Source organism: Labrus bergylta, chromosome 24 (assembly GCF_963930695.1).
Source record: "Labrus bergylta chromosome 24, fLabBer1.1, whole genome shotgun sequence".
NCBI classification, from domain to species: Eukaryota; Metazoa; Chordata; class Actinopteri; order Labriformes; family Labridae; genus Labrus; species Labrus bergylta.
The window spans coordinates 6,711,123-6,737,652 of NC_089218.1; the positions used below are offsets into that span (position 1 = coordinate 6,711,123).

Sequence of the window (26,530 nt, forward strand, 5' to 3'; positions counted from 1 at the left end):
CAGCAGACACAGCGCATGGCCTAGTTTGGTCAGAGTCAAGGTTGCTTTTTCATGATTTTCCCCTAACGGAGGATCTGAAAGGACAAAAAAAAGCATTTCTTCTACAAATATTTAAAGTAAACGTGTTTAATTCTATGTCCCTAGAAGACAGAGATCTCATTTCCACTATTCCACTGCTTCAAATCCGTCTCCATTTGATGGACCCATTTCCCTGCATCTCCTACTAACACCATGACAGTATGAGATATTCAGCCCCGCTCTGAGTGCATGAAAAGACTCTTGCTCTTGGGAATCCATCAAGGGAGGTTGTGGCTCACTTTGGTCTCGGAGTCTCGTCTCAGAAAGCCAAATACCCCTGCTCCTTAACGTGCCTCTGCTTCTTACCTAGAGCCACTCTGGCTGCTGATGCGTCGTAGTTTATCCAGAAGGAGACCCAGGAGAGGATGGTAATCAGGATCGATGGCATGTACGTCTGCAAGATGAAGTAGCCGATGTTCCTCTTGAGCTTGAAGCTGAGAGACAGTCGAGGGTAGGCACCTAAAGGAAAGACGAGATAAAGGTGGAAGCAGGGCATTTAAATCTTTTGGTTCAGTAATTACATTTTGAAGGGAGGGTTAAAGGTCAGGGTACTTACAGTTATGCAGCATTAAAATGTTGACAGTTTCACTTATATTATTCATAGGAGCACACAGGGACACCTTGTTTTTGTTTCAGTTTCTATGACAACTCCAGCAGCATGGGTTGGATTTATTGCCATGGTAACAAGAATTTCCTTCACTCGCGCAAACACACACACACACCAGCTCTTCAAAACACACACACCGAAAGACACACACAAGACCCTTTCCCTATTTGGTGATGATGTGACACAATATTCAGAATACTGATAAAAATTCCTCCTACATAATTCGCATAATGTTTCTGGGGGATTCAGCATTACTAGAGGAATAATAGCTTTATAAATGACTGTAGCGGAGCCTCTGATGCTTATGTCAGGAATTTAAAATAGCATTCCCTCGCTGCAATCTTTTATGAGACAGCATTTCTGCCGTTACCTCTCCATAACCTGAAAATCAAACAGAACATGTTCCTGCACATATAAGGCCGATGCATCATCAATCTCCCCACCCATGCCCCCTTATGGATTGAATCTACCAGTAGTTGCTATTTGCCCCCACTATACTTAGCCCTTTTTTCCATTTTCATTTCAAATTGGAAGAGAAGTGAGGGCCATTAGTCTGTCGTTTTCAATCCGTGGGCTTCAGCGGAAAGCTACTTGGTGGTGAGCGTGGATCCAATCTACTGCACTCGTCTGTTCATGTTTGAGCTTTACTCTGAAACATTCATCATGATCCCCGTGCCAACAGTCAGTTAGATCTCAATATGCTGTTCTAAAGGTCCAAGCTGTTCATCAAATACTCTTAACTTCTGAAACTGCTGCTCACCGACATACGTGGCATTTAAAGGGAGTAGCAATGAGTTTGTAACCAGAGCAAATACATGGACTGTACCATTTCTGTCTGGATTGATTGAAATATCTCAACAAACCTTGGATGGGTAGCCAAGAGAATTGGCAGACTCTTTATGCCAAGAGAATAAGGCTCAACAGTGTAGTTCCAGAAGTAGAAATCCCATTGATTGTCTCCATAGTGGATATCATGAGAAGCCATAATGTTATAATCATCCAAGCTAAACTTACAGTGAGCTACCTGTGTGTGAAACGATGGTATATGCTACTGTAGGATACAGAGGTTCGTATAATATCTATCTCGTTATAAGGAAAAAAATATATATTTATGATATCGGGGAAAAGAACTACACTACCAAGATCAAAGAGGAGCTCGCTGTTACCATGCATGTTACCATGTTACCTAGCAGGCCAGCAGGTAGCTAGCTCACAGGAAATGTAATTATAACCTTGTTATGCCGCAGTGAATGTATTGATTGATAATTGATTTTGATATATTGAATTGATATATTCTAACAACACAAACTACAAGATATAACAACACTTGTATGAACAGTACAAACACTTTACCAAACATAATATAATAACAATGGATAACAATGGATTGTGGGATGGGTAGTTCCTCAACTCAGGAAGAAAATTATATACACAGTTGTGTGCCTTTGCCCTTTTCTACGTTTTTCAATGCAGTTCTTGAGCCAAATCAAATGTAGCCTACAATATTCACAAGTAGTGGGGTAGCTGATTGTTTTGGTTCCAGACTTCAATCTTTTGACAGAAGGATTTTGAGAAATGTCAATGGAGGCTTTGAATGGGAAAATGTACTTTCGGAGCATGAGTCGTAGAAGAAGTGGGCAGTCACTGTCGAGCTCTATGAATCCCAAAGTTGAAGACACTAGAAAGTTAAAGTTTTCCCTTATTCTGTAAAATACTTTGTACAAACAATTGCTCGGCTCTCCATGGTGTCTAGATAATGCTGACTTTGACGATCCAGCAGCATTATCACAGCGCTTTTCATATTTTGCTGTCAACACCAAGTGGGGATAAGGTTAATGAAAAACCTGCTTTTATAAACTTTTTTAAAAAACATTGCAGAATATAGTGGTTTGGGTTTTACATTTTGATGAGTAGATTTTGTTTTGGATTAAATATAGAAAGAGCTTAGGCAGCTTGAATTAGCAGCACAGCTGACACATTGGAACAAAGACAGCAGCACTCAAAGGAAGGAGCGGGGACAGGGTAAAAAAAAATCAAGGTAAGGATTCAGGGAAAACAAATGTGCCAAACACAATACATCATTGAAGTCCTTCAGAAATAGACTGTGCCATAGCCGCCCCAAATCTTTATCAAACCCAGTGCTGTTAGACATTACCTATCCCATTTGAAAGCTTAAACACTAAACTGCTTGGCAAAGCTCAGGTAGTTCAGCTGCTAGCTCTGATAGTTCAGCTGCGAGCTCTGACAGTTCAGCTGCTAGCTCTGATAGTTCAGCTGCTAGCTCTGACAGTTCAGCTGCTAGCTCGGGTAGTTCAGCTGCTAGCTCGGGTAGTTCAGCTGCTAGCTCGGATTGTGCGAACAGACTGTGCCATAGCCGCCCCAAATCTTTATCAAACCCAATGCTGTTAGACATTACCTATCCCATTTGAAAGGTTAAACACTAAACTGCTTGGCAAAGCTCAGGTAGTTCAGCTGCTAGCTCCGGTAGTTCAGCTGCTAGCTCGGGTAGTTCAGCTGCTAGCTCTGATAGTTCAGCTGCTAGCTCCGGTAGTTCAGCTGCTAGTTCGGGTAGTTCATCTGCTAGCTCCGGTAGTTCAGCTGCTAGCTCTGACAGTTCAGCTGCTAGCTCGTGTAATTATGCTGCTAGCTCAGGTAGTTCAGTTGCTAGCTTGGGTAGTTCAGCTGCTAGGTCGTGTAATTAAGCTGCTAGCTCCGGTAGTTTAGCTGCTAGCTCGGATAGTTCAGCTGCTAGCTTGGGTAGTTCAGCTGCTAGGTCGTGTAATTAAGCTGCTAGCTCGGATAGTTCAGCTGCTAGCTTGGGTTGTTCAGCTGCTAGGTCGTGTAATTAAGCTGCTAGCTCCGGTAGTTTAGCTGCTAGCTCGGATAGTTCAGCTGCTAGCTCCGGTAGTTCAGCTGCTAGCTCTGATAGTTCAGCTGCTGGCTCGTGTAATAAAGCTGCTAGCTCGGGTAGTTCAGCTGCTAGCTCGGGTAATTAAGCTGCTCGCTCCGGTAGTTCAGCTGCTAGCTCGGGTAGTTTTTATGTTTGATTACAGACAGTAAAAAAAACAACAGAGATATTTAGGAAACTCAAAAACAACTAATTTCCAACCAAATAATAAAGCTGGTTAGCGGTAAAGCATGAATTTTATATATTCTATTCCGTATTCCTCACATTAGATGATGCGTCTATAGTTGGCTTATGGTAAACAGTCTGGCAGCAGTGAACAAAGTCAACACACTTTATACATTCACTTCATTACAGTGTGAATATGAGAACAGATTGTCTCGGGTCTTAAAATATCCCATTCACTTTATTTCGACACATCCTTTAATGGCCGCTTCTCCAGCCTAAATCCGAGCGGTGGCAAATGCAGAAGTGGTTTAAGAAAAGCGGAGGTTGAGGTTTCACTTGTGTGGGTGTCGAACTGTACTGGCTGTAACTGCTACATCAAACATGCGCGAGTGGGTGGAACACCATGTGTGAGGCCAAAGAGGAGAGGGACAAAGAAGAGAAGAGAAGAGATGGAATACAGAGATGATTATGAAAGTTGAGTAGATGCTGCCGTTCATTAGTAGAGTCCGGGAGGCCGGCTGGGGTAGACAGGAGTCGTGAAGTGTGGGAGGTGTGCTGTCTCTCTATTTGTCTGTTTTTTTTGTCAGTTTTGTCGCCCTCATGACAGGGTGTTGCAGTTGCGCTTTGTAATGCATGAGAGACTGTGCTTGTAACCACTGGCAGTTTTGAACTGCTGACAAAACTTGTCTTTGATGGAGGCACTGACCCAATGTGTGTTCGTTCTAAGGCTGTCTGGTTTAGCCACATCCAAGGTTTTTTCTGTTGTTTTTACGCTCCATGGAAACCAAAAATACAAGAAACTGTCTTTGTCAGCTCCATTATAAGCAGCTCAAGTTAGCATGGGTTGAGGTTTGAGATTAGAATCTCTTTTCTCAAGAGCAATTCCTCCATTTTCCCCACTGTGTTGTAACTCCTGGACAAAAGCTCTTCAATGAAATGTGAAGAGACATACACACCCCGTTGTGGACCAAAATATGGAAGTTGGTCTGATTGGGTTGGTAACCAGAGGGTCGTCTGCTCAAACCTAAATATGAGATGTCTCTCACTAACAGAGTGAAAACCAGAATCTACCCCCCTTAGGGATTAATAAGTATGTAATTGATACATCATGAGTTCAAGGAGAGTTCTGTTGCTGTATCACCATTCAAATAAAAGCTGAGCATTCTTCAAGGACGGGACGTTGTCATTTGTGTATGTGGTGTTATGCTAATTCAGAAAATGTGACTTTCATGGCTATTATGAAACGCTATTAACCAAGCATTTCTTGTTTTCTAAAAAGCCGCAAATGTGAAAGGAAATTTCCAAGGACGGTTTTGTCAAATTGTCGCAAAAATATGCATATAAATTGAATATTTAAAACTGTCGGCCATATCAACAAAGTCAAGTTAATCAACAGCTATATGACTGTGATGAATGCATACAATTAATGTAACCTTACACTGCAACGCTGTCTGGTCAGGCAGGACACAGATACTCTATTTACACACACAAACAGGCAGAGTTTGTTTGTATGCTTAGAGGTGAATAATTGATGGTGTGTGCCTCATTTTGCATGAATATATGATGCCCTGAATGCTGGGCTGTTTCTGTCAGAGAGCAGGGTAATTGGCATCCAGCCACACCTCTTACAAGCAAGAGGAAATGATACACTAAAGAAGAAGAGGGAGGGGGGAGTACAAGATGAAACAGTGGATGAGAGAGATACTGACAAAAAAGGAAGAGGAAATTAAAGGCTGGCTAGTGGCACATGTAATGGAGGAATGGTGGTCATTAGCGAGGCTTGCGGGGAGCCTTTTGATGCGCTTCACACATCCTGCCAGGAGCACAGAGAAGATCACTGGACACTAAACTTTAATAGCCACTACCCGCAGGGGACATGCCACTTTTCAAAAACAAGTGCACTCTGCCTGTATGCATGAATCACATGCAAGTGTTCCAGGCACACCACATGTACTGTACACTGTGCGCTGTGTGCAAAAGGTTACATTGCACCTTCATGATACATTTCTGCACACTTAATTGAATGGACGTCCATTGCTGTTGCTGGTCACTGTAGCTGCATCCCCTTGAATCTCAGATACACCCTTAGGCCCCGTGTCCACCTAGCAGAGCAGTGTTGGTCATACAGCGGCCGTTGTCAACAGGCTGTTGTCATAGAGACGGGATGGAGTGTATACCCTGCATGGCTTTAATGAGAAATTATGTTATTGATACATATCACACACTCCGGGTGTGGAGAAGTTGCCCCTCTATACGAGTCTCCACTGACCTGATTAAATGGCAGTTTGTTTAGGGAGCGTCAATAAAGTTCCATATCTAGGTCTTAACGTATAGGTAACAAATCTGTTTAATTAACGAGCCGGGTCCATGACTCATATCAAAAACAAAGTTCTCTGCATAGATCAGGATACACTAATTAATCTTCTGCACTTGTCTTAGTGAGCAACACACGTGAATACCAGCATGAAATATGATCATGTTTGACTGTGTTAACGCGTCACCATGTCGTCTTATTAACTGCCCCAAGAGATGGAAAGCTTTACAGGAAAGGTCCGTCGTGTGGCTATAATTAACACTTGATTGATGTGTTTCACAACACCAATTAATCACGATGCAGTGCACATCTTTCTTCTATTAGCATATGCTTCTCTTTTTAAAAAAAGTCCAGAGGACTAAAGCAGGGGAGGGATGATGTGCCAAATAAGACATATTATAACTGCCCATGTTTTTCTTCTTCACCGACGCGCTAATCAGGACAGAGGATCGAGAATTTTCTGATTGGCTCATAAATGGGCTAAACAGACAAAAACTAAATATGCAGACGTTTCAGGATAAAAACAGTTCATGTGCTCGTTTACATTACATCAATGCTTGCTAAAAGAAAACTCTCTGCAACCTTGCTAGTTGAGCAGCTTAGCCTGCGCTACACATGCACACTGACACAAGCGCATGACTCCAACTGAAGTGTCACTGTCACTGTTTGCAGCATATGTTGTTATCCTTTGCTGGACAGAGTATACCCACTTCTCCAGGCCCCAGTTGTATAATGGACCTCATCGTCTACTGTCCATGGTCACTTTGAATTATTGCGTTGAATGATTGCTACAGCTACATTTGGCTAATGTCTGCATGCTAGCCAAACCAATAAATCCAGGGACACCCTCGGTGTTAATCACTGTAAATCACTGCATGTTGACAGCATGTTCTGTTGAGGTATCATTGCTGCATCACTGCATCAACTGCTGTTACTTTAGGGGACGCTTCAAAGGCTTCACGTTTCCTCACATCAACCCAATTAGAACCACGGACAAACACAAGTTTGCCTCTGGATTTCAGATCAACAGATCTGACATTGGCACAAATTTGTTTTTTGTTTTTTTTACAGAAATTGACACTAGATATGAACTAAATCTAATTTGAAAGATTTTATATTTTGGTATGTCCTGTGTTTGGGAATTCTGTTGGTGGAGGGTAACGCTTAGCAAACAACACATTGCAGGAGAGTATTTACCTGTGGAAAAGACTACATTTCTGGACACCAACTTGTAGTCGACAATGGAGAACTGAGGCAACTCGATCCGCGTCACCCCCGTCACAGCCGACTCGCCTCCCTTCCAGTAGAACTCGATGTCGTCTGTGGTGTAGCCATCTGCACGAGGAGAAACACACACACATTCACCAAGGTGTAAACCATCTGTCTAGCCCATCACTGGAGACCAAGATATGCAGCGTTGCTCACCATCCAACTGGGCTGTCATTTGGAAAAGAAATTGTTTGAAGTTGCTTCCAAGAACCAGACGTTGCTTTGGAAAGCAAGTCAGTTGATCGGTCCACTTGAGTTCACAAAAATGTCAAAATAATTCCAAAATAGCCGAAATACCATCTTATCCTTGAAGGCACCTTTTTGGCTTTATTGGAAACCGTTCAAAACAGATATAATAAAGGAACTGTTTGAAAAGATTTCAGCCGAAATCCCATCATGAAACCGTGTTTTAAGAAGTGGCTAAAGATGAACTTAACCTACAAGGACACCAACAGCCGACAGGATCCTTGTGTCTCGTTATAATCCTAATCCTTGTAATCCTTTTTAGCAGAGCGATAGTGTGCCGGATGTATCAGGTGTAAATCAGTCACATATTAAAAAAGGCTCAAGTGATCCGCGAAGCCTCACTCTGGATGGGTTGTTGAGAAACTCTTTTGTTATTCACTGCTGTTAGCAGAGAAACAGATCAGCTGCAATCCTTAATAATAAATGTACCATCTTAGAAACATTCCTTAACTGTGCTTTATGTGAATGGGCCCCCTGTAATGCAAAAACTCACAAATAATTTTCAATATACAGTCGTTCCTCTTAGCTCCAGAGGGCTAATGTTATCGATTTAAATGTCTTGATATTATGAACTGCATCCTTCAAGTAGAGCCTGACCGATTTATTGGCCAGCCGATAATTTAGGCCGATATTAGCACTATTGGTCTCAGCTTATTTTATTGTCGATATACACATATAGAACTACATTTATTCACCAGACAAAAGGCATTTACGAGCAGAATGTGCTATATGGATTACAACAGGCTTACAACTGCTACAAATGACAGATTTTCTTTGTTCCTTTTTCAGAGAATATGAGTTATTAATTTATGTCAGGACCTAAAGACAATTTCAACCAAAATCTTTGGTTGAAAGTGGATCTGGAGAAAATGACTAACCCTGCCTTTAATGTTGCTGGTTTGGCACAGTGATATTGCTTAACAGTTTTAACCTTTTTTGTTTTGTAGTTAAAAGTGTAAAACTTTAACTTCCCAACCTGCCTACGCAGCGTGCTGATATTTTGTTGCACAGGCAATACGTGTTTTTTTGTTTTTTTACTTACAACTCTCTATCTCCAGAGTGCAGTTCTGTTCGTCCAGGGGATACCTCCTGAGATCCATCATACACGCTGCTGTTGTAGTTATCCTTTAAAAAAAATAGACACAAGAAAGGATGCAAGAGAGGAAATTTAGATACTTTGTGAAATTTATACAAATTGTATTCAAAGGAACATTGATCAGAAGGTAGTAAGCAAGGGTGAAGCAGACAGAAAACAACATTAGATAATGTGGAACTGCAATCCTTAAGTTGTCAACATTTGACTTTGTCTTATCATCCTTAAAGGAAACTGAAAGTCCATTTGTCTTTACACTTAACCTCCTCTGTTGGCTTCATCCTACCGGAGCCAAAAAGCATCTTGAAATACGATGATGGCAGCTCCAAGGTAAAATGCTGACAATGTTACTGTATTCATAATGATACTATAGATCACAGATAGACATGCAGTATACTCTGTTTTTTTTTTTAAATCAATTACCGTCTCCCTCAACAAAACTGGCAACCCTCCATGCAGTGATTAAGTGAAATGATTGTACATAAAAAATCATATTAAGGCAACACATTTTGGCAGAGTTTAGTGCTTGCTCATCTGAACTGGGTCATGAGGAGGTATCCCTTTGTTTATCAGATGTATGAGCTCAAAACGGATGATGCTCAGACAGTTAAAATAAACAGCGTCGAGAAATGCAAATTTAAAATGATTTAGGCTAAGTCTGGCCTGATTAAAAGCCGGCTGCTTGGCAGTTAGCCACTGAATGTTGTGATTTAGTAAAGACTCAGATGAGGCTGTGGAAACTCATTACTTGATATTATACAGCTGAAATTACAACAGCAAAACATTCAAGTCCGCAAGAAATACAAAAAATACTGTTAGAATTGCATACACCCTGGATTTCCCTTTACATGAGCAACCTTTCACATGAAGAAATTGTGTACAGAGTCCTTAAGAGGACATGGGTGAAAAAAAAGATACATTTCTGGTGGGCATGAGAAACTATCTTGTACTCATGAGGCAGTTTAACATGTACTCAGAGTATTGGGGCCAATGTTAAAGTTTTTTTTTCCAAGATTAAAGTCCTACATTTACAAGGTTAAATTAATAAATTTTTGATATTGATTTTGCATATCGATTATTATTAAAGCTAATAATGTTGGCCGATATTAGCATATCAAGTGACTATCAGTAAAGGCTAATTTTATCACAGATTTGCCCCAATCTATCTATCTATCTATACAGATCGAAGATAGATCAGGGAAAAATATCGGCCAATATATCGGTATTGGATTTTTATCTCTCCCTAATATTGGTATAGGACCCAAAAATCCCATATTGGTCAAGCCCATATTTTATATTCCTCTCTTATTCTAACAAATGTGTACACTCCTGAATAGGAAGAAACCTATTTATTTTAAGGTCTTCTCTCTAACCTTCCTAACATAGATTCAAACCAATCAAACTAGATCAGGGTTAAAATTGCACTATTAGCTCAAAGCTAGCTTACCCTTCTTTCAGTCTCTCAATAGCATCAAAATCTTTGCAAAATCAACGTTCTGTCCAACCAATGTAGTTAGCCATGTAACTTCCTTTACCCTACAGGAATACTTTAGCTTTTAAAGTCAGCACTGTCCCCACTCCATTTCTCCAACATTTTCCTCTGTGTATTGTTGTAACAGACCCAGTGTTTTGGTGAAACGGTTGACCCAGTAAACTGGCGATTTTCAGCTGAATGTCCGCTGATGTTGTAGTTGTATCAGTCAGTGACCACTGAACAAATCCTTAAATATAATTTAATGTATTTAATAAACTTACAAAATACAGCCATAAACACATTAGGCTAAAACTCGCCAGTTTCCAGGGTCACTCTTTGAAGTGTAACAGTTTTGCTGGTTTTCACATCGACTTCTAAAATGGAACTTATATGTTGCTAGCTAGTTTGACAGACATGCCAGTCATACAGATGTGGGTAATTGTGGACTTGGCATCAGCATGTCTCTAAAACGTTCTGCCAGTGTTGTCCCTGCTGCTGTGTTGACTCGTAAAAGGAGACCTGAGCACAAAGTGATGCTGTATGCAGATGACCTCCTTCTTTATATCTTGGACCTATTGCATACCTCCGTCATAACCTGTAAACTTGGCAGCCTTTTTGGTGTCAAGTTTTGAAAAGGGGCATTTTTTTGGCATATACTATAGGGCAGTTAAAATGTACTGTAAATTTTAAAAAAATGCTGTTGGCACTTCTGATGCCGATTTTATGGAATTATGCCATATTCTACAGTTTCTGATGAATCAAAAGTTTAGAAAATTGAAGGAAGCCCAATCCCTAGTATTCTAACCAGCTCAACTAAAGAAATGTGTGTTCTTTAAAACCTTCAAATGAATCCGTATTCTGCATGATATTAAGCCTTACCTGACATACATTTATGTAACAGCTCATATCACAAACAACGCGTCACATGTCTCCCTCTCCCTTTGATCTGTTGAAAGCATTGAGTATCCCATAAGTAGCCCACAAGGCTAAGTGCTATGAACTCCACTTGCATAATCAAGCATGGCTGTATGAGTGTAAAGTATGAAGACTGGTAGAAACACAAGCATGCAAGTATATGCTTGCAAACACACACCCAATTTTTCGCTTTGCACTCGTTTAATTCAAAGCATGCATCCATATTCATAGGTCGCACTTACTCTTCTAAACCACCTTGTCGAAAAGATCAATAGAAATTCATACCAAAGGGCTTTGTGGAACAAATATCAAACACCAGCTGCAGGCTCGACAAAGCATTAACGCCCCAACTAATGTGTTTGTCACTTCCCTTCAATGGTGATCTCTGACTATGCTCCCCTTCTTTAAAAAAAAAAAAATGCAAGGGTGCCCTTGAGCTTCGCACATAATCCTTTGGCTGTTCAGCGGCCAGCAGCAGACAACTGCCAAGTTCCCAGCTTGGCCGACTGTGGTGCCGTAATAGGGCTTTAAACACGTAGAATTAACTTGAAACTGCGAAACCTAGAACACATTTGACCTTTTGATTCACTCAGATGCATGGCTCGAACATTGCACTTGTCTACCGGCGGAACATAAATGAACTCAATTGAGGCGGTAAACCAGGAAACATGGTATATAAATAACACTTAGAATATATTTAGATTACATATATTTCAATGTACGAAAGCTTTAAAACATGGTAAAAATCAACAGGTTAATTGATTAAAACAAAAGTTATACATTTTTGTCTTTTTTGGGGGGTACTATTTAAAAGGTGTTGCCATGAGTATTCAAGCAAGGCAAATTTTGTCATCGGCTGCTTTTATCGCAGATATGAATCGATATTACAAGATTTAATCACCAGTCAAAACATTTGATCTTCCTAATACCGATATCGGCCAATATATCGGTCAGGCCAGAGTCAAAATTAGCTTTTTCTGACGAAAATGAGCATGAAAAACAAAGTAGCTAACAATGCTAAGGAAAATGCAGCCCACAGTACCAAAGCAAGAAGAACCTAAGAACAAACATGTTTACAAAAGACCATGCGTTTCAAAATTCACCTGAGGCCGTAGAGAACTGTTCCATCTGGATGCAGGCGGATCATTCGGTTCTTGACCGTAACTCCATGGACGAAAGACTTCTTGTCATTCAGGAAGTACGTGTCAGGAACCCAGAGCTGGTCGGCGACCCTGTTATCTAGTGTCAAGTTGAGGGGGATTCCTATATAGGCTAGACGCTTGTCCCTCCAGTACTGCTGGAAATACATGGTCAACGTGTAGTCCTATGGATACAAGCAGAAGAAAAAACACAATAAGAATAGGCAACATCCAAAACACACAACATGTATTCTAATAACATTTTCAGGCACTTCAAGTCTCCTGCAAACCTCCAAGGCAAATGTTAACAGCTCTGAAATGCTTGCTCGGCCTGATCCCCACTGTGAGTGCTCCTAATATTTATACGACATGACAGCATCCTACAAGCTGGAAGGAGTGCGGGCCAAGTGGTTCATGCTCTGCAGCCAAATTCTCCGAAGTGCTTGGTGCCACCCCTCCTGGAATACAGTAACCAATACAGTAATGTGCCATTTTACAACAAGTGTGTGGGCAGACTGACTCATGGAGCGTCAGTGAAAAGTTTCATGGAAAATGTCATCAGATATATCAACAGTAGTGTATTCCCATAATAGATGCAGTGATTCATGAAGTCAAAGTTGACCTGTGATGGCACCAAAAAGCCTTTTAAGCATGCGCTGCTTTTTCATTTAAATAAAAAAGACCGTCTCTTGAGGTTTCTACTTTACAAATGACAGTGAAATTATCTCAACTGTGTTCCAGTCGGTTTTTTATGCAGATTTCTGTGTACAAAGCTCTGTTGTTTTCTCTCCATAAGGGACTCAAATGCAATAAATGCCTTAAGTAGTTTATTTAACTATCCTCAGAGGTTATTCCCTATTCACGAGTGTAATTTGTATTTCCCTATTCCCTAAACATAATCAAAAGCTGGTTGTTAAAACAGATGGTGTCACTTTAAACCAATACTTATATTCAGGGTTTTCTTACAGCTTTACTGGTATTAAAAGAAGCTATTGGTGTTTGCTAATACTGGTAAACTCTCCTTTTATTATGTCAATCCGCTAGCTTTATGGGGCCAATTTGAACAATCCAAATTGCACGATCTGACTACATTTAGCTAGTAAAGCGGCGCATGATCTGCAGGTTAAAAGAGGTTGAAATCAGTCTCTTGGTTATTCATACTGTAGGTTTGTTTTGGGCACAACATGAATAAAACTCAGCTCCTACATGTATCAACTTTAATAGCCAACCTTCGGCCCAATTATAAAACTCAATGTATCACTAGTATTGAACGGAGCAGTGGAACATTGCTGTTGATGTAATGTGCGGAGCAGATTTGTGTTGTGAACTCTACTCTCAGGAATGCGCCTACTCAATAGCGGGGACATATTTTGCCTAAGGCAGCGTCCCAAAATGTTGTGTATGCAAGAAATACCTGGATGGATACTAGATACACCAGAGTTTTAAAGTGTGACACAGGAGACCACTGATCATACTAAACCGAACCACAATGCACTGCAGCTCTCAGACTTTCCAATCGCATAGCTCGCCAGCTATCCAACTGGCGTCTTAAAATAAAAAATCTCTGCAGAAAAACAATTAAACATTGCCAGATAATATTCAAAAAGTAATGAATGTTTGCACATTGTTGTTGCATTCTATTTATGGGCCGACGGCTGCACTAGCTTGATGCCAGCTCATTGAACTAAGCTTGGACAGGAAGTATATCGCATGTTGCTAACATACGGGTTAGAATGCAGTAGATACATTTTGAGAATGTAGTAGGCAGTATGAAGTATGTGGCTTTGGACACAGCGATAGACTTTAAAGCTTTATACTAGGTTTTGAGTGGTCACGATAGGAATGCATCACCTGAGTGCCCAACCACACCTCATTTTAAGCTCAACACATCCTGTGGCACTAACATGGGTGCAAGTTGCTTTCAAAATGTATACAACAAACTTAACAAGGAAACTAGCTATTTACAGGTTTGCTTGCTATTTTTGGGGGGTTCTTATAGTTTGACATAATGTTGCTTTTGCTTGTATGTCAAAAACATTTGTAAACCTGTGTTTTTAAAGTTGCTATATCAATAGTGTTAATATTATAATTATTAACCTGAGCGCTGGGCAAGAAAGTGACAACTGTGTTGGGTGAAAAATACCAATGACACCTAGGCGTGCAGCAGGAACCAGGAAGGGTACGGCTCACTAATGGTGGGAGCTTACATTTAATGGCAGTTTTTGCTTCAATAATGGATGCCAGATCCTGATTGGCTTTGGTAAACTCATGTTCCAGTGTCAGAGTAATGAGTGTTTTTCTTAGATGATAGGCGTGTTAAGAGAATGGCTTTGGGGAATGAAAATTTCCATCTTAGAAAACCAAATGACCATCAAACCACCGCTGTACTTTGTGCTAAGTCCTAATTAGCATATGCTGCAGGCTAAATAGTGCAATCAAAGGAGCAGAAACTGATAAATATTTATTACCTAATAAGCAATAGTATGTTAGCATTGTCACTGTGATGCTTTCTAGCATGTTAAAATGGAGCTGGAAGACTCTGTACTGTTCACTCTGCAAGCACTTTTTGGACAATCTATGGTACTTGGTCCAAGGCGCTTGGCGCACAGGCATGTGGGGCGAGGTCACGCCCACATTTTCAGGCAGTCCGATATGGTTCAGAACAGTTCGGTACAGTAAACCCTGATCTTGCTTGCGTTTTCACAGCCAACCGTAGCCTTGTTCTGTAAGCGGAGTTGAAGCCAGACGGAGGTAGCCATAGTCATAGTGTGACATCATAGCAGCCCAACACAGTGTGCATTTGCGTCATCTGACTCCACTGCTGTGTTAGCAAATACTCTGCCTAGTACACCCCTCACCATCCAGTATCTAGCCAAATAAATACTGGAAAGGAGTATTCTCTAAGTCCAGCCATGAGGATATCAAACATTTTTTTTTAAGGCCGGTTGTGTAAGTGTGAAGAAGAGGACAATAAGCAAGTTTGTTTTGCTTTAAAAAAGATGACATTTTTTGAAATCAGCCTTGGTCCTCGGAGAAGCTGTATGTCAGGAGAATGCTAACATACAGCTAAATGGGTAGCATCTTAGCATCACAACTTTGTTTTGCCCTGATTCAAGTTGTATCCGACCAAAGCAAAAACCAGAAGCAAAGATTGAGGACAGGGCCCCTCCCAGCATGCCCATGCACATTTAATAATCTACTCATTTTTTCTCATTTTGTCTGCACCTTTCAGTCATTCTCTCTCTCTCTATCCCTCTCTCTCTCTTTCTCAGGAAATGCCACGACCTGCCCTCTGCCCGCTGTGGTGATACAAATGCAACCGGCCTGCAACAAGCTGGCACCGGGAAAGGAACACATGTCCATTGGTGCTGCAGTTTTTGGTTTCACACCATATGCTTTAAATAGTTAAATTGTAGCTACATAATGCCTGACTGTTAGTATTTGAAAGCAAACATTTGAGATTTTGCATTTTTACGAGATAGAGATGGATGAAATACAATCATCTTCATCGTGTTGATTTATCATCTACTGTGTCTATTTCTACTCAGTGCGAGTGCTCGATGAATACATGTATGTTGTTCCCACTTTCGGTTAGCACACAGAGATGTGGACAGGAAGATCTTAGTCAGCACAGGATCCAGATTGGTCCCACAGCATGAACAGGAAAGATCACTGGCACTCAGCCATGACACATCTATGGTGGTGCAACCATGGCCCCAAAAAGATGGAGTTATTCTGGTTGTGCCAAAGTACCCAACACAGTGGAAAACAAAATCAGAGATATGGGGTGTTAAGGTAGTTATGACCTTTACAACCGTCATCTTTTTATGACACCTTAAAACCAATCCATTCAGCTGTTCTCGTTCATTTTTGCTTTTTATGGAGGCAAATAAAAATGTAACGATTATGATCCTCAAAAAGGTGCTGCAATGGTTTATGAGGGAAGCATGACTGTACTGTGATGACAACATCAGGGCTGGTGTCAGGCTTCACATTTCTTTTGCTCTTGTTTTGAAAAGATGACATTTTTAAATCAGCCTTGGTGTTGGAGAAGCTGTATGTCAGGATAATGCTAACATACAGCTAAATGGTTAGCATCTTAGCATCACAAAGCAAGCCATGGCTGAGAGATCCATCCATTTGTTTTTGTTTTTTGAGAAAGTTCAGATTAATAGTCAGGTCTGCTTGTTCTTGAACCTCATCATTTGTAACTAGTTTCTTGTAATTATTAATGCGAACATCCTCAGGAAGTCAAAGTGTACCCTCGTTGTTAATATTAGGCGAAGCGAACGCCCCTTAAAACCTTTAAAAGGACACCAGGTCATTTTTACCCTCTCTCTCTCTCTCTCTCTCTCTCCCTGATTTCCATCTCTATCCACTGTCCTATCTCGCCAATAAAGCCACAAAAAGCCCAAAAATTGGTGTCCTAGTCTGTTTTTGCTTTTTCAGCATTTTGGAGCTCCACATACACACACAGTCAGACATGCACACACACACAGCACTGCGCTTCCCCCCTGTAGACCAGCACCTCGGAGAAAGTAGTAAAATTACCTAAAACTCCTTGTGTCTTAAATGGAGATAAATTAAGAGATATAAATAAGCACCCTACAAGAAGTGAAATGATGTTCAAAGCCTCTATTACATGCATTCTTAGCTAGCACGTTAGCGCAAAAATGTGTTCCTGATAGGGAAGTCAGATGGCAAATGAGGAAGCAATTGGTGATTGTGAGATTATTTCTCTAAAACAATTGGTTTGGTTGATTGTTTTTTTTTTTCCAGGGTGGAAATGAATGAGGCCCAAGGTTGTATAGCTCAAAACAAACCGACTTCCCCGAGGTTAGTCAGTGATCCATCGTAATGTACACACGTCCATTTGTATTCTTCCTCGGCTTCATGATCGAAATATAGGATTAGTTAATCTATAGGCAATGTGATGAAGAAGATGTACTCTTTTTTTTTTTCCTGTGATAGCACAGAGTTAATCATTCCCCTCCTTTAACAGATGGGAAAATAAATCGCTGTCGGGATTTGGTGACAGGAAGGGCAACAAATGATATCAATCAGAGTCCCATTAAAGCAAGTCAGTGTGGATTGATCACAGCATGCGCTTTGAAAAAAAATTACATTTGCTGGTGAGAAATCAGAACTGTAGACTTAGATTCCCCCCACCCTCTCCTCCGTTGCCACGGTAACCTTACCCTCCCCTCCATCAATCCTTACAAATAACTTTGTTGTACACCGACGTGTTTTGACCCTTATCTCATCTCTCATCTCTTCTCCAACTCCCCAACCCCTCCCCCACCCACCACCTCGGTCTCTCCTGGAGCAAACTCAAGGTATGCATTTCCCGTCTCCCACCAGAGTATCAGCAGGTGGGCTCTGGAATCATAAATTAACCACGTAGCCTGTACAAACACACACGGCCAAAGGAATCATCATCATCAATATTGCATGGAGACAATCGAACTGAATTTCTGATGAGGACTGAGCTTTGCATCACCTGCCCTGGAACTTTTTTTTTTCCTCTCTCTCTGTAAAAATCCGATTTTCTATGAACTAGAACGATGGATTATGAATTATTGACTACCCTCCAATTTTCCCACAGCAAACATGAATTCCCAACACGCCCCAGCTTCAGGCTCCGCTGTTTGGTTATTAGCATATGTTTTTCAGCGGAGATAATGACACTGACCAGTGGAGATGATTTTCCAAGCAAGGCCTCAATTATTCAATTAATTCGACTGGATAATCGCCTCCATTCACAGGGTGTGTGAGGAATTCAGATAAGCAGAGTTTGGGCTGTGAACTGACCCATATTCAATTTAATCTCCCGCTCTCTCTCTCTGCAGTGCAATGCTTTGCCGTGATACCAACAGCATCTAGGAAACATCCTGCTAACGTTGTTTCTCACAAACGTCCTCCATTGCAGTTAATCTCATTTGCATGAATGAAGAATTGTGCTAAGAACTGAAGAATGAAGAATCATCATGTGACAACGTGTCAAATGACAAAGGCGACAAGAAATAAATGGCCGAGGCTCTGAAGGCTAATTTTCACAACACCGGGGATAACGAGGTTTGTAAGATATGTAATCACAGCGTACTCGATGTGAACCTCCGATCGAGTCGAGCAATTTGCGTCACCTTCAATGTAATTTCCGAGCTCTCCCCTCGGGACGGCCCTGAGGCGGTGTATCACCGCAGTGCGGGGGTGGGTGCAGGGGGGGGGAATCCCTCAGCGAGTTCCTTCTGCTGCTATAGAATGTTAAAAATAGCAGTGTCCCTTATTGAGTGCGAACGTGGGGAGGTGATTGAATTGGGTTTTTTGTCTGCAAATGACAAGCGTTCAGGCCCCTCCAATATACAGGATAATTTCCTTCCCTGTCTAATATTTTATGATGTATTGCCCCATCACAAGGAGAGAGGGGCGGGGGAAAGACAGCAAACATGCAATGTTACATTTTTCACAGCTTGTTGGACATGACAGGTAGGTATCATTAAACTCGCACCCCATATGTCGATTTTTTACACTCAAATATGAAGATCTCAGGACATTTGTTCAAGAAACCTTCACGTGTGCATATGTGAAAATGGATAAATAGACCAATCAAAGCTCCCTGAGACTCTGGGATGATAGGCAACACAACATTTACAAAAGGACTGTAAAAGGACTGCGGAGGTTTTTGGCCAGAGATTCCACAGGATCGGGGAACAGCTGAAGGGCAGCTGCTCTGCCAGCTTGACACCTCACCCTGGACATTTTATGTTCCCTCATGTTGTTCAGCTGCAGTACAGGCTTTAAAGGACCAATATGTACTGAATTCAATCATAAAATCATGTATATCATAATCCGTACGATATGATCAGACATTATATGTTCAAACACTGGCTTCTCTGTCAACAGTGCAGCAGCCAGTATGTCCTCCTTCTACGTTTCAATTCTGATGCAGAAAGGTTTTTTTTTTGGTATTGACCAGAAAGGGAAGGCAGTGTCATGGCAACCCCACATTTTGCTCCCCGTGAGGCACAACCCCCTTGACACCGCACCACATGGTGGAGAGGTGCTCAATGAACTCATTTCAAAGATATATTTGAAATATTTGCAGACCTGAATCCTCAATCTAAATGTGAATATGAGCTCAAAAGCGTTTTCTATCTGTGGTAGCGTCTGTATCATTACAGGTAACGCTAATTGTGCATGGGAGACCACAACCAGAGGTGGAGGCAACAGGCAACTGCTTGCGGCCCCCAGGCCAGTAAGGGGGGCCTCGAGTGCACTGACAAACTTTACACCACAGCAGTGGCTCAAAATGTGCAAATTTCCCAACGACAGTCGGAAACCTCCCTAAGGGGGCCCCATCTGACGCCACTCACGCTCGTCGCCCTGCTCAGCACAGCATGCATTGCTGTTTTTGAAAACCAAAAACCCAAAGAAAGAGTAACAAAAAGGAAGAGGAGTAAGCGTTGGAACGCTGGTGGTTGGAGGGCCCCCCCCCCAATGAATTTTTGCCTCGGGCCCCCAATAGACTGTGACTGCAATACATCAAATGCAGTGCATTCCCTCAGACTCAGTATGATAAATCTTTCATTACATTGGATGTGATTCATCCCGTTCATGAAGTGTCTTTGCTGAACGTGTTACACTTTGTTGTGTCATTATCCATTTTTTTGAGTGTAGCCTAGCCAAAACTTTGAATCCCCTTGATCTTCTTTGAAGAACTTTGTTGACATCGTGAGGCACAAATGAGGTAACATAACGTCAGGCACGGCAGGTTCTAGCACAAAAGGTCCATTTTTTATGGATGGCAAAATTCTCCCTGAGGTTTAATCCTGAATGATTTAGGAAAAAATGGAATCCACATGATTTAAAGGTCACATATTATATTCCTTTTCAACAAGTTTGAATAAGTCTCAGAGGTCCCCAAAACATGCCTGTGAAGTTTCTTGCCAAAAATCCACTCTGATCCTGTATTTGATCATGCCTATAAACCCCTCTATTTCAGCCCTGCTCAGAACAGGCTGTTTCTGTGTCTGTACCTTTAAATGCAAATGAGCTGTGTCTGACCACGCCCCCCCTTCTGGAAGGGCTTGGTTGACTGGCTTTCTCGCTACATGCCCTTTTTGTTCATGGTGAAAAAGCAGAATCAAGAGGGCAGAACAGACACCTAGCTGTGGGAGTGTCACCCACCTGGGGGGAGGGGCTACTGCCCTTTGTGATGTCATGAAGGGAAAACCTCCAAACAGCGTGTTTGAGCACACATTTTCTAAATTGTGGAGCAGGCAAAAGACAGAGAGGATGAACTTTTCTCATCATTGGGGGGTTTGTAGATAGACTAGGGACACATGTTAGGGTTAGAAAAACATGGTGAAGCAAATTTGCCTAACATGCCACCTTTAAATATTTTAATTGATTTCAGAAACTGGTTACTGGCTTGAAGTGGCTCTTTATCCCCAAGCCTACTTAGTATCCCTAAGATTTATCTCAGCAGGGTCCTGACCCCAGATCAGCCTGTACCATTATAGTAGAATCAAACCGTTTCCTGATGACCTTTAACGTAACCCCCTCATAAATCCAGTTCACAGTTTGCCTGCCCCCTTTATATTTGCTACATCACAACAGCTGCTTTAGCGGCACAGATAAAGGAAATGAGGCCGTCGCCTGTCAATTTTAGATTCCCCCCGTGCCAACGCATGCTGTATCTTAAAGGTGTAGGCACGTCAGAGCGAGGCTGTTATCATGACAGGGACTTCAGAGGAAGACGCAATCCCTCCTCAAATCAAGCACAGGTTGGCACTGTAAACCGGTATGTGCCTGCTCTGCTTATTTCTAAAATCTTAGTGATAATCATTTCATCCTACAGCATGCTCTCTCCTGAGGCCAATTACATTCCATCAGGCAGGAAGTCGGATGCCGGATAAAATACATGGGGGTATATTAAGCCACACTCAGCGCACACACAAAAGATATGCCCATTTTTTTTTGCATAGTTAGAAGACCTATATAAGATAATTATTTGATGCCAGGATTTAATTTATGCAGACGAGTGTGGTTACCTTGGTGAAAGGGTCAGAACAGGTTTTAGTTTTTTTAGTTTTTTTTTTACTTCACTAACTTTGTAACACCTGCAGAAATCTATGAAGGTACATGCATGCACACATTTAAAAAAAAAAAAAAAAAAAAGATATCCAAGACACACAAACATATCAAACAGCAACGAGTTCATGGGCTTGTTGTGCTCGGTGCAGCAGTATATTCTCTGCAAAAAATCCAAAATAAAACAAACCCGGCAGCGGGAACATTTGGAGAAAGAGAGATCTTTTCACCTCTCCATAATGACAGATTTTTTTTTTCCTCTCTCTCTCTCTCTCTCTCTCTTTTTGACACCCACGCTCAGTCGTGGGTGTATGGATGACTAGTTTGCTCAGTCTGTTACTGCAACCACACTCGGGAGTGCAAACCCTGACCGCTTTTACCAGTGTGTGCGCGGCGCTAGCTTTCCATTGTGCACTCATTTAATTTCACCCAAAAATGATGATGACTTTCACCAGGCACAGATAATGGCTCTTGGTGTAAAGGCCTTGATGGCCATTACTGTAGTGGAGAATCAAAGCTCGTTTTGTCCATTCCTGAAAGAGAAGTTCAGCGTGATGAAAACACCTACACATGGAGCCTTCATTCTGATCTTGAGCTTTTAAATTAAGCTATTAACAACATTTGAAATGCAGGCTGTGTTGCATTTTTGTGTTTTTATTCCCACCAAAACCAAAAAACAAGAAAGAGCTTGTCAAATGTTCTGATTGGAAACTCGACTGAAACATATTTTCTTTAAGTTTTCTGTGCCTAAGTATTCAACTAGTTTCCAAGCACATGCGTCATGTGTTTTGCCGCGCTCTGATCTCGTCCTTGTGTGTGTTTCTCATCAGCGAGAGGCCCACAAACAAACCCTCAGAGGTAATTAGCACGCCTTCTTAGACGCTACAGCATCTGCTAGTGCTGGGGAGCTCGTGCACTTTGCTAAGGCGTCGCGAGTAAACTATCTTGGACAACCTGCCCCTGCCAGGTGGATCCTTGGACGAGCCAGCTGCTACAGTCACTCGCTGTGTGTTCTGTGGGGTAGTTTTTTTTTTCCCCATCAGCCACCACCTCCTCTCTCATCCTCTTTCCAATTCCTTTTCTCTGGAATTCTCACATCTCTCACGTCCTCCCTGCTCTTTTCTGTTTCACTCAGGCACTCAATAAATCAATAGAGTTCACCGCTCGTTTTTATGTCTTCGGTGTGCTGCTCAGCGGATTGCCAGTTTCAACTCTGGTGTTGGTTGATGGAATGAAAACCTTCACTGCACATCACATAAAACAAGAGTGGAGGTATTTTCATATATGGGTCAGTGTGAGAGAGGAAGCTTATAGCAATCAAACATCCACTTACAGGTAATCATCGAAAGGAGGTCTAAGGGAGTGTTGAGAAAAAATAGTCTTTCTTTAAATTAAAATAAAAAAATGACCTGCCAATTGTTATAAATATATTTTTCTGACCCTCCCCCGTACATCTCAAAATGAATTACTGATTAAGTTACTAATTAAAGAGGACTCGGTTCAGACTGACCCCGGTGAAGCCTGATAAAAAAAATGCCTCAAGTGATGTCACTTAAGACGCTAAGTTAAAAGTGTTTTCATTCAAATGTAATTGGCAGTTATATCGTTAGGCAATATCAATAGAATATGTATAGAAAAACGTGTGCTCAAACATGCTGTTTTGGAAATTTCCCCTTTGTGACATCACAAAGGGCAGTAGCCCCTCCCCCAGGTGGGTGACACTCCCACAGCGACTGTACGTGTTTGTTCTGCCCTCTGAGTGTGCCTTCTCCCCATAAACAATAGGACATGGAGTGAGAAAGACCAAGCCTGGAAACCCTTCCAAAAAAGGAGGCGTGGTCAGAACACAGCTCATTTGCATATTTAAAGGTACAGACACAGAAACAGCCTGTTCTGAGCAGGGCTGAAATAGAGGGGCATGATCAAATACAGGATCAGAGTGGATTTAGAACAAGAAACATCACAGACATGTTTTGGGGAGCTCTGAGACTTATTTAAAATTCTTGAAAAGGCGCCTCAATTTTGTCATGATTTTCTGCTCTAAACAAATTCCTATTCTACAATTACAGTGAATTACAATTGTATTTTTTTTCCTTTTGCATGAGACAGAACGTCACAGCAGGCCTTTAAAGCTGGCAGTATTGTTTTGCAAATCTGTGCTCCTCGTAGGATACGCTGAAGAAGGATCCAGGTCTCATTTCCGCACAGCAAGCAGTATTTGGGCCTCAATAAACACTCAACTTTTTGAAAACTTGTTCCCTACAGTTATGCCTGTGGGTCATTCCACTGGGCTGATGATGTGGATTTAGGAGCTGAATTTGGATTAAAAATTAAAATTCATGAAGGATAAGGCCTAACAACTTGAAATAGATTTTTTTTTTTTGCTCCACAAAGAGAGCAGCTTTACTGTTTGGTGTTGCTCAATTGAGAAAGCCGTGCACAGCCACTAGCAGGACAAAGGCGCTCATTATCCATTCCCCACTGGAGAAATCCTCCCGTGCTTCAACTTCAGACAAACCCAGCTATTGGACGACAAAGCATCCACCAAATGTCAAATTGCTGGGCGTGAAAATAACAAACAGCTTGACTGGTCTTGTTTTGGTTTCAGCGCTGGAGAATAGCCAAGGATCGTCCCATCTAACAAGAGGAGGCACATGTGCACTTGGTGGCAATGGGAACAAGATCTAATTAATTATCAGGTTGAGTGTGATCTCGGCTGTCTGATTCCGTTGTTGATCAGCTGCCTTCATGTTCCCTCTGGAGAATAGCCTAAGTGTCCACTAGTTAATGTCTGCAGCTGAATTGTTGGCAAATAAGGCTCGTAGCAGAGATCATAAAGCCTGAGCTCTGCGGGAAAAAAAATCTTTATTTTTATCAGATTTTACTTCAATTTCCTCCTTTGTCAGTGTGTTCCATAAAGTGGCATAATGAGGAATTATAGCTGCTAAATGTATAGCTGCAACAGCTAACCTTTTACTCCATGCTATTAGTATAGATATGCAGGGGTGTGTCCAGGGTGTTGGCCAGGGGTAGCATGGGCCCCTTAGAAATCTGATTGGCCACCCCAAGAATTTTAAACTGTTATTGGATATTTGCCTTATTAGGCTTTTTTGCAAAGGCAGCACACATTTTTCTTTGCATATCAATGTAGCATCTTTTCTTAGTACTTTGTACATAAAACATTTGCATCGGAAAGGCATGCACGCTGTCGTACTTGCTATGAACTAACTGGCAACGTGTTGGGGACCAAAACATTTCCAAATCATGCATTTTTCCAAGTTAGCCTGTGCAGGAGTTTTAATGCAATTTTTAAATTACTTGTGACTTAGAAAATAAATATTTTTGTTTCATTGAAAACTTAAGCTAATGTTGAAATTATCTTGCAATTTCTTTTTTTTTTTAAGATTTATTTTTGGGCTTTTTTTTGCCTTTAATGGAGAGGTAGGACAGTAGGTAGAGTTGGAAATCAGGGAGAGAGAGAGTGGGGAATGACATGCAGGAAAGGAGCCACAGGTGGGGTTCGAACCCGGGTCTGTACGCCACTGGAGGGCCACGGCCTCCACACATGGGGCGCGCTCTAACCACTGCACCACCAACGCCCCATTATCTTCCATTTCAAAGTAGCTATTCATGAGGTCAGACAGGGTAAATAATTAACATTTATTTGTGTGTGTTTGTGCACACATCACACTTCAGGCCACCCCTGCATAAGTCAGTGGGCCACCCCAGTCAAAAAAAAGCCTGGACACACCCCTGTAGCTATGTATATACTGTATATATACAAATATATATAATCACACGGTTTCATTTGACCGATTAAATACATATTTTGAATTTCTGACTGTTACAGTATGGTGACCTTGTGGCTTCATCAACATTTTCAACCTGCCGGAAGAAGTCTCAGGATGACAATGTCTCCAAGGAGGGGTCAATGAGTGGTTTGATAAATATGGAAGCAATGACAACCATTTGGACCTTTGGCCCTTGCCGTCGCTAAGACCCACAGTTGACGTGTAAACCAGTACTCTTTACCACCATCCTCTAGAAACAGGGCGACATTTTACTCCCTCCAGTCAGAGTCAAGCAGCTGTACTGACAGCTGACAGAAGCTGGACACCATGGCCACTGCTGTAACAGACGGGGGAAATATGTTGCCTTGCTATGGAACTATTCTCTTAAAAACGTTGTGGCTTATCACACTATAATGTAAGTCTACAGTTCAGAAGATACTCAGAAAACATGAAAAAATATTGCCACTTACTCCAATCCAAGTATGAGTCCAACTCTTACAAAACACATATCACAAAAGAAATGACTACAGGTACAGTATATGAAGCTAATTTGTCTTTAAAATGCCAGCGTGCTGTTTTTGAATCACAGCATGAGAAGTAAAGTATAGCCAGGAGTCACCTGCTGAAGATTGACTCATTAGTATTGATCAGCACCAACCCACACACACAAACACACACACACAGCTCCACCTCCCACTACACAAATAGTGATCATTTACCAGTATGGTGCAGTAAAAATCTGCCCTTTTTTTTCCCCTCCTCATTCGATCTGGTCGATACAGAACAAAGATTAAAGGTGTGAAATGATGCTCTGTCTACTCTGATGATGCTTGAGTGGACACATTGAAGTATAAACTGCAGCCTCCCTGATTGACCCAAATGTGACTCCAAAAAGGGGCCTCGACGCTTAGGTGGAGCAGCCATCATCTCTGCGAAGAAGTCAGAATGGTTACACCTACACTGGCAATATGCCGTTAAAATGTGGAGGTGTTGATCTGTGGTTGTGAGTTTCAAAAGCTAATTAAGTTACAATTTCGATTTCAATCAGATTAAGTCTTAAAGTGAGCTTTTTTTTTTTGTTTGTTTCTGCTTGCAATCTGGGTCATCATCGTCCGCTTGATAATTTTAAGACACAATAGCCTGAAGTTACTCTCCTCTCCTGCATGTGGGCACACCGTGTCAACACGCGGGGATGATAACAGCCAATCCGGGCTTCACATAATGAGGAAAAAAAAATCCAATCAGAGTTTCGCTGATAGCTGTCTGCTAAAAAAAGGGGGGGGGGGGGGGCCCTCCTGGGAGGACGACGGCTGAAGAGGGCTGGAGAGGTTAACAAGCAGAGCCAAGTAAGGTTTCTTCAAAGTATTTAAAAAAAGGGGGAAAAAATGCATGTTTCTTACGCCATGTGTAACCACATGATGTTGCAGCTTTAGCTCAT

The 26,530-nt window shown here is 41.6% G+C and overlaps 1 protein-coding gene across 5 annotated transcripts in view; it reads right to left on the reverse strand.

Annotated features, from left to right (window-relative positions):
• The window catches only part of LOC109984122 (gamma-aminobutyric acid receptor subunit beta-3), a 71,875-nt gene that overhangs the window by 16,658 nt on the left and 28,687 nt on the right, over window positions 1-26,530 (reverse strand). For all 5 annotated transcript variants that reach the window (XM_065951831.1, XM_065951830.1, XM_020634144.2 and 2 more), the window contains 4 exons: window positions 12,173-12,393; window positions 8,630-8,712; window positions 7,270-7,407; window positions 385-537 (listed from right to left, as the gene is read on the reverse strand). In XM_065951831.1, the coding sequence (XP_065807903.1) occupies window positions 385-537; window positions 7,270-7,407; window positions 8,630-8,712; window positions 12,173-12,393 (595 nt within the window). The remainder of the gene's footprint in view (window positions 1-384; window positions 538-7,269; window positions 7,408-8,629; window positions 8,713-12,172; window positions 12,394-26,530) is intronic.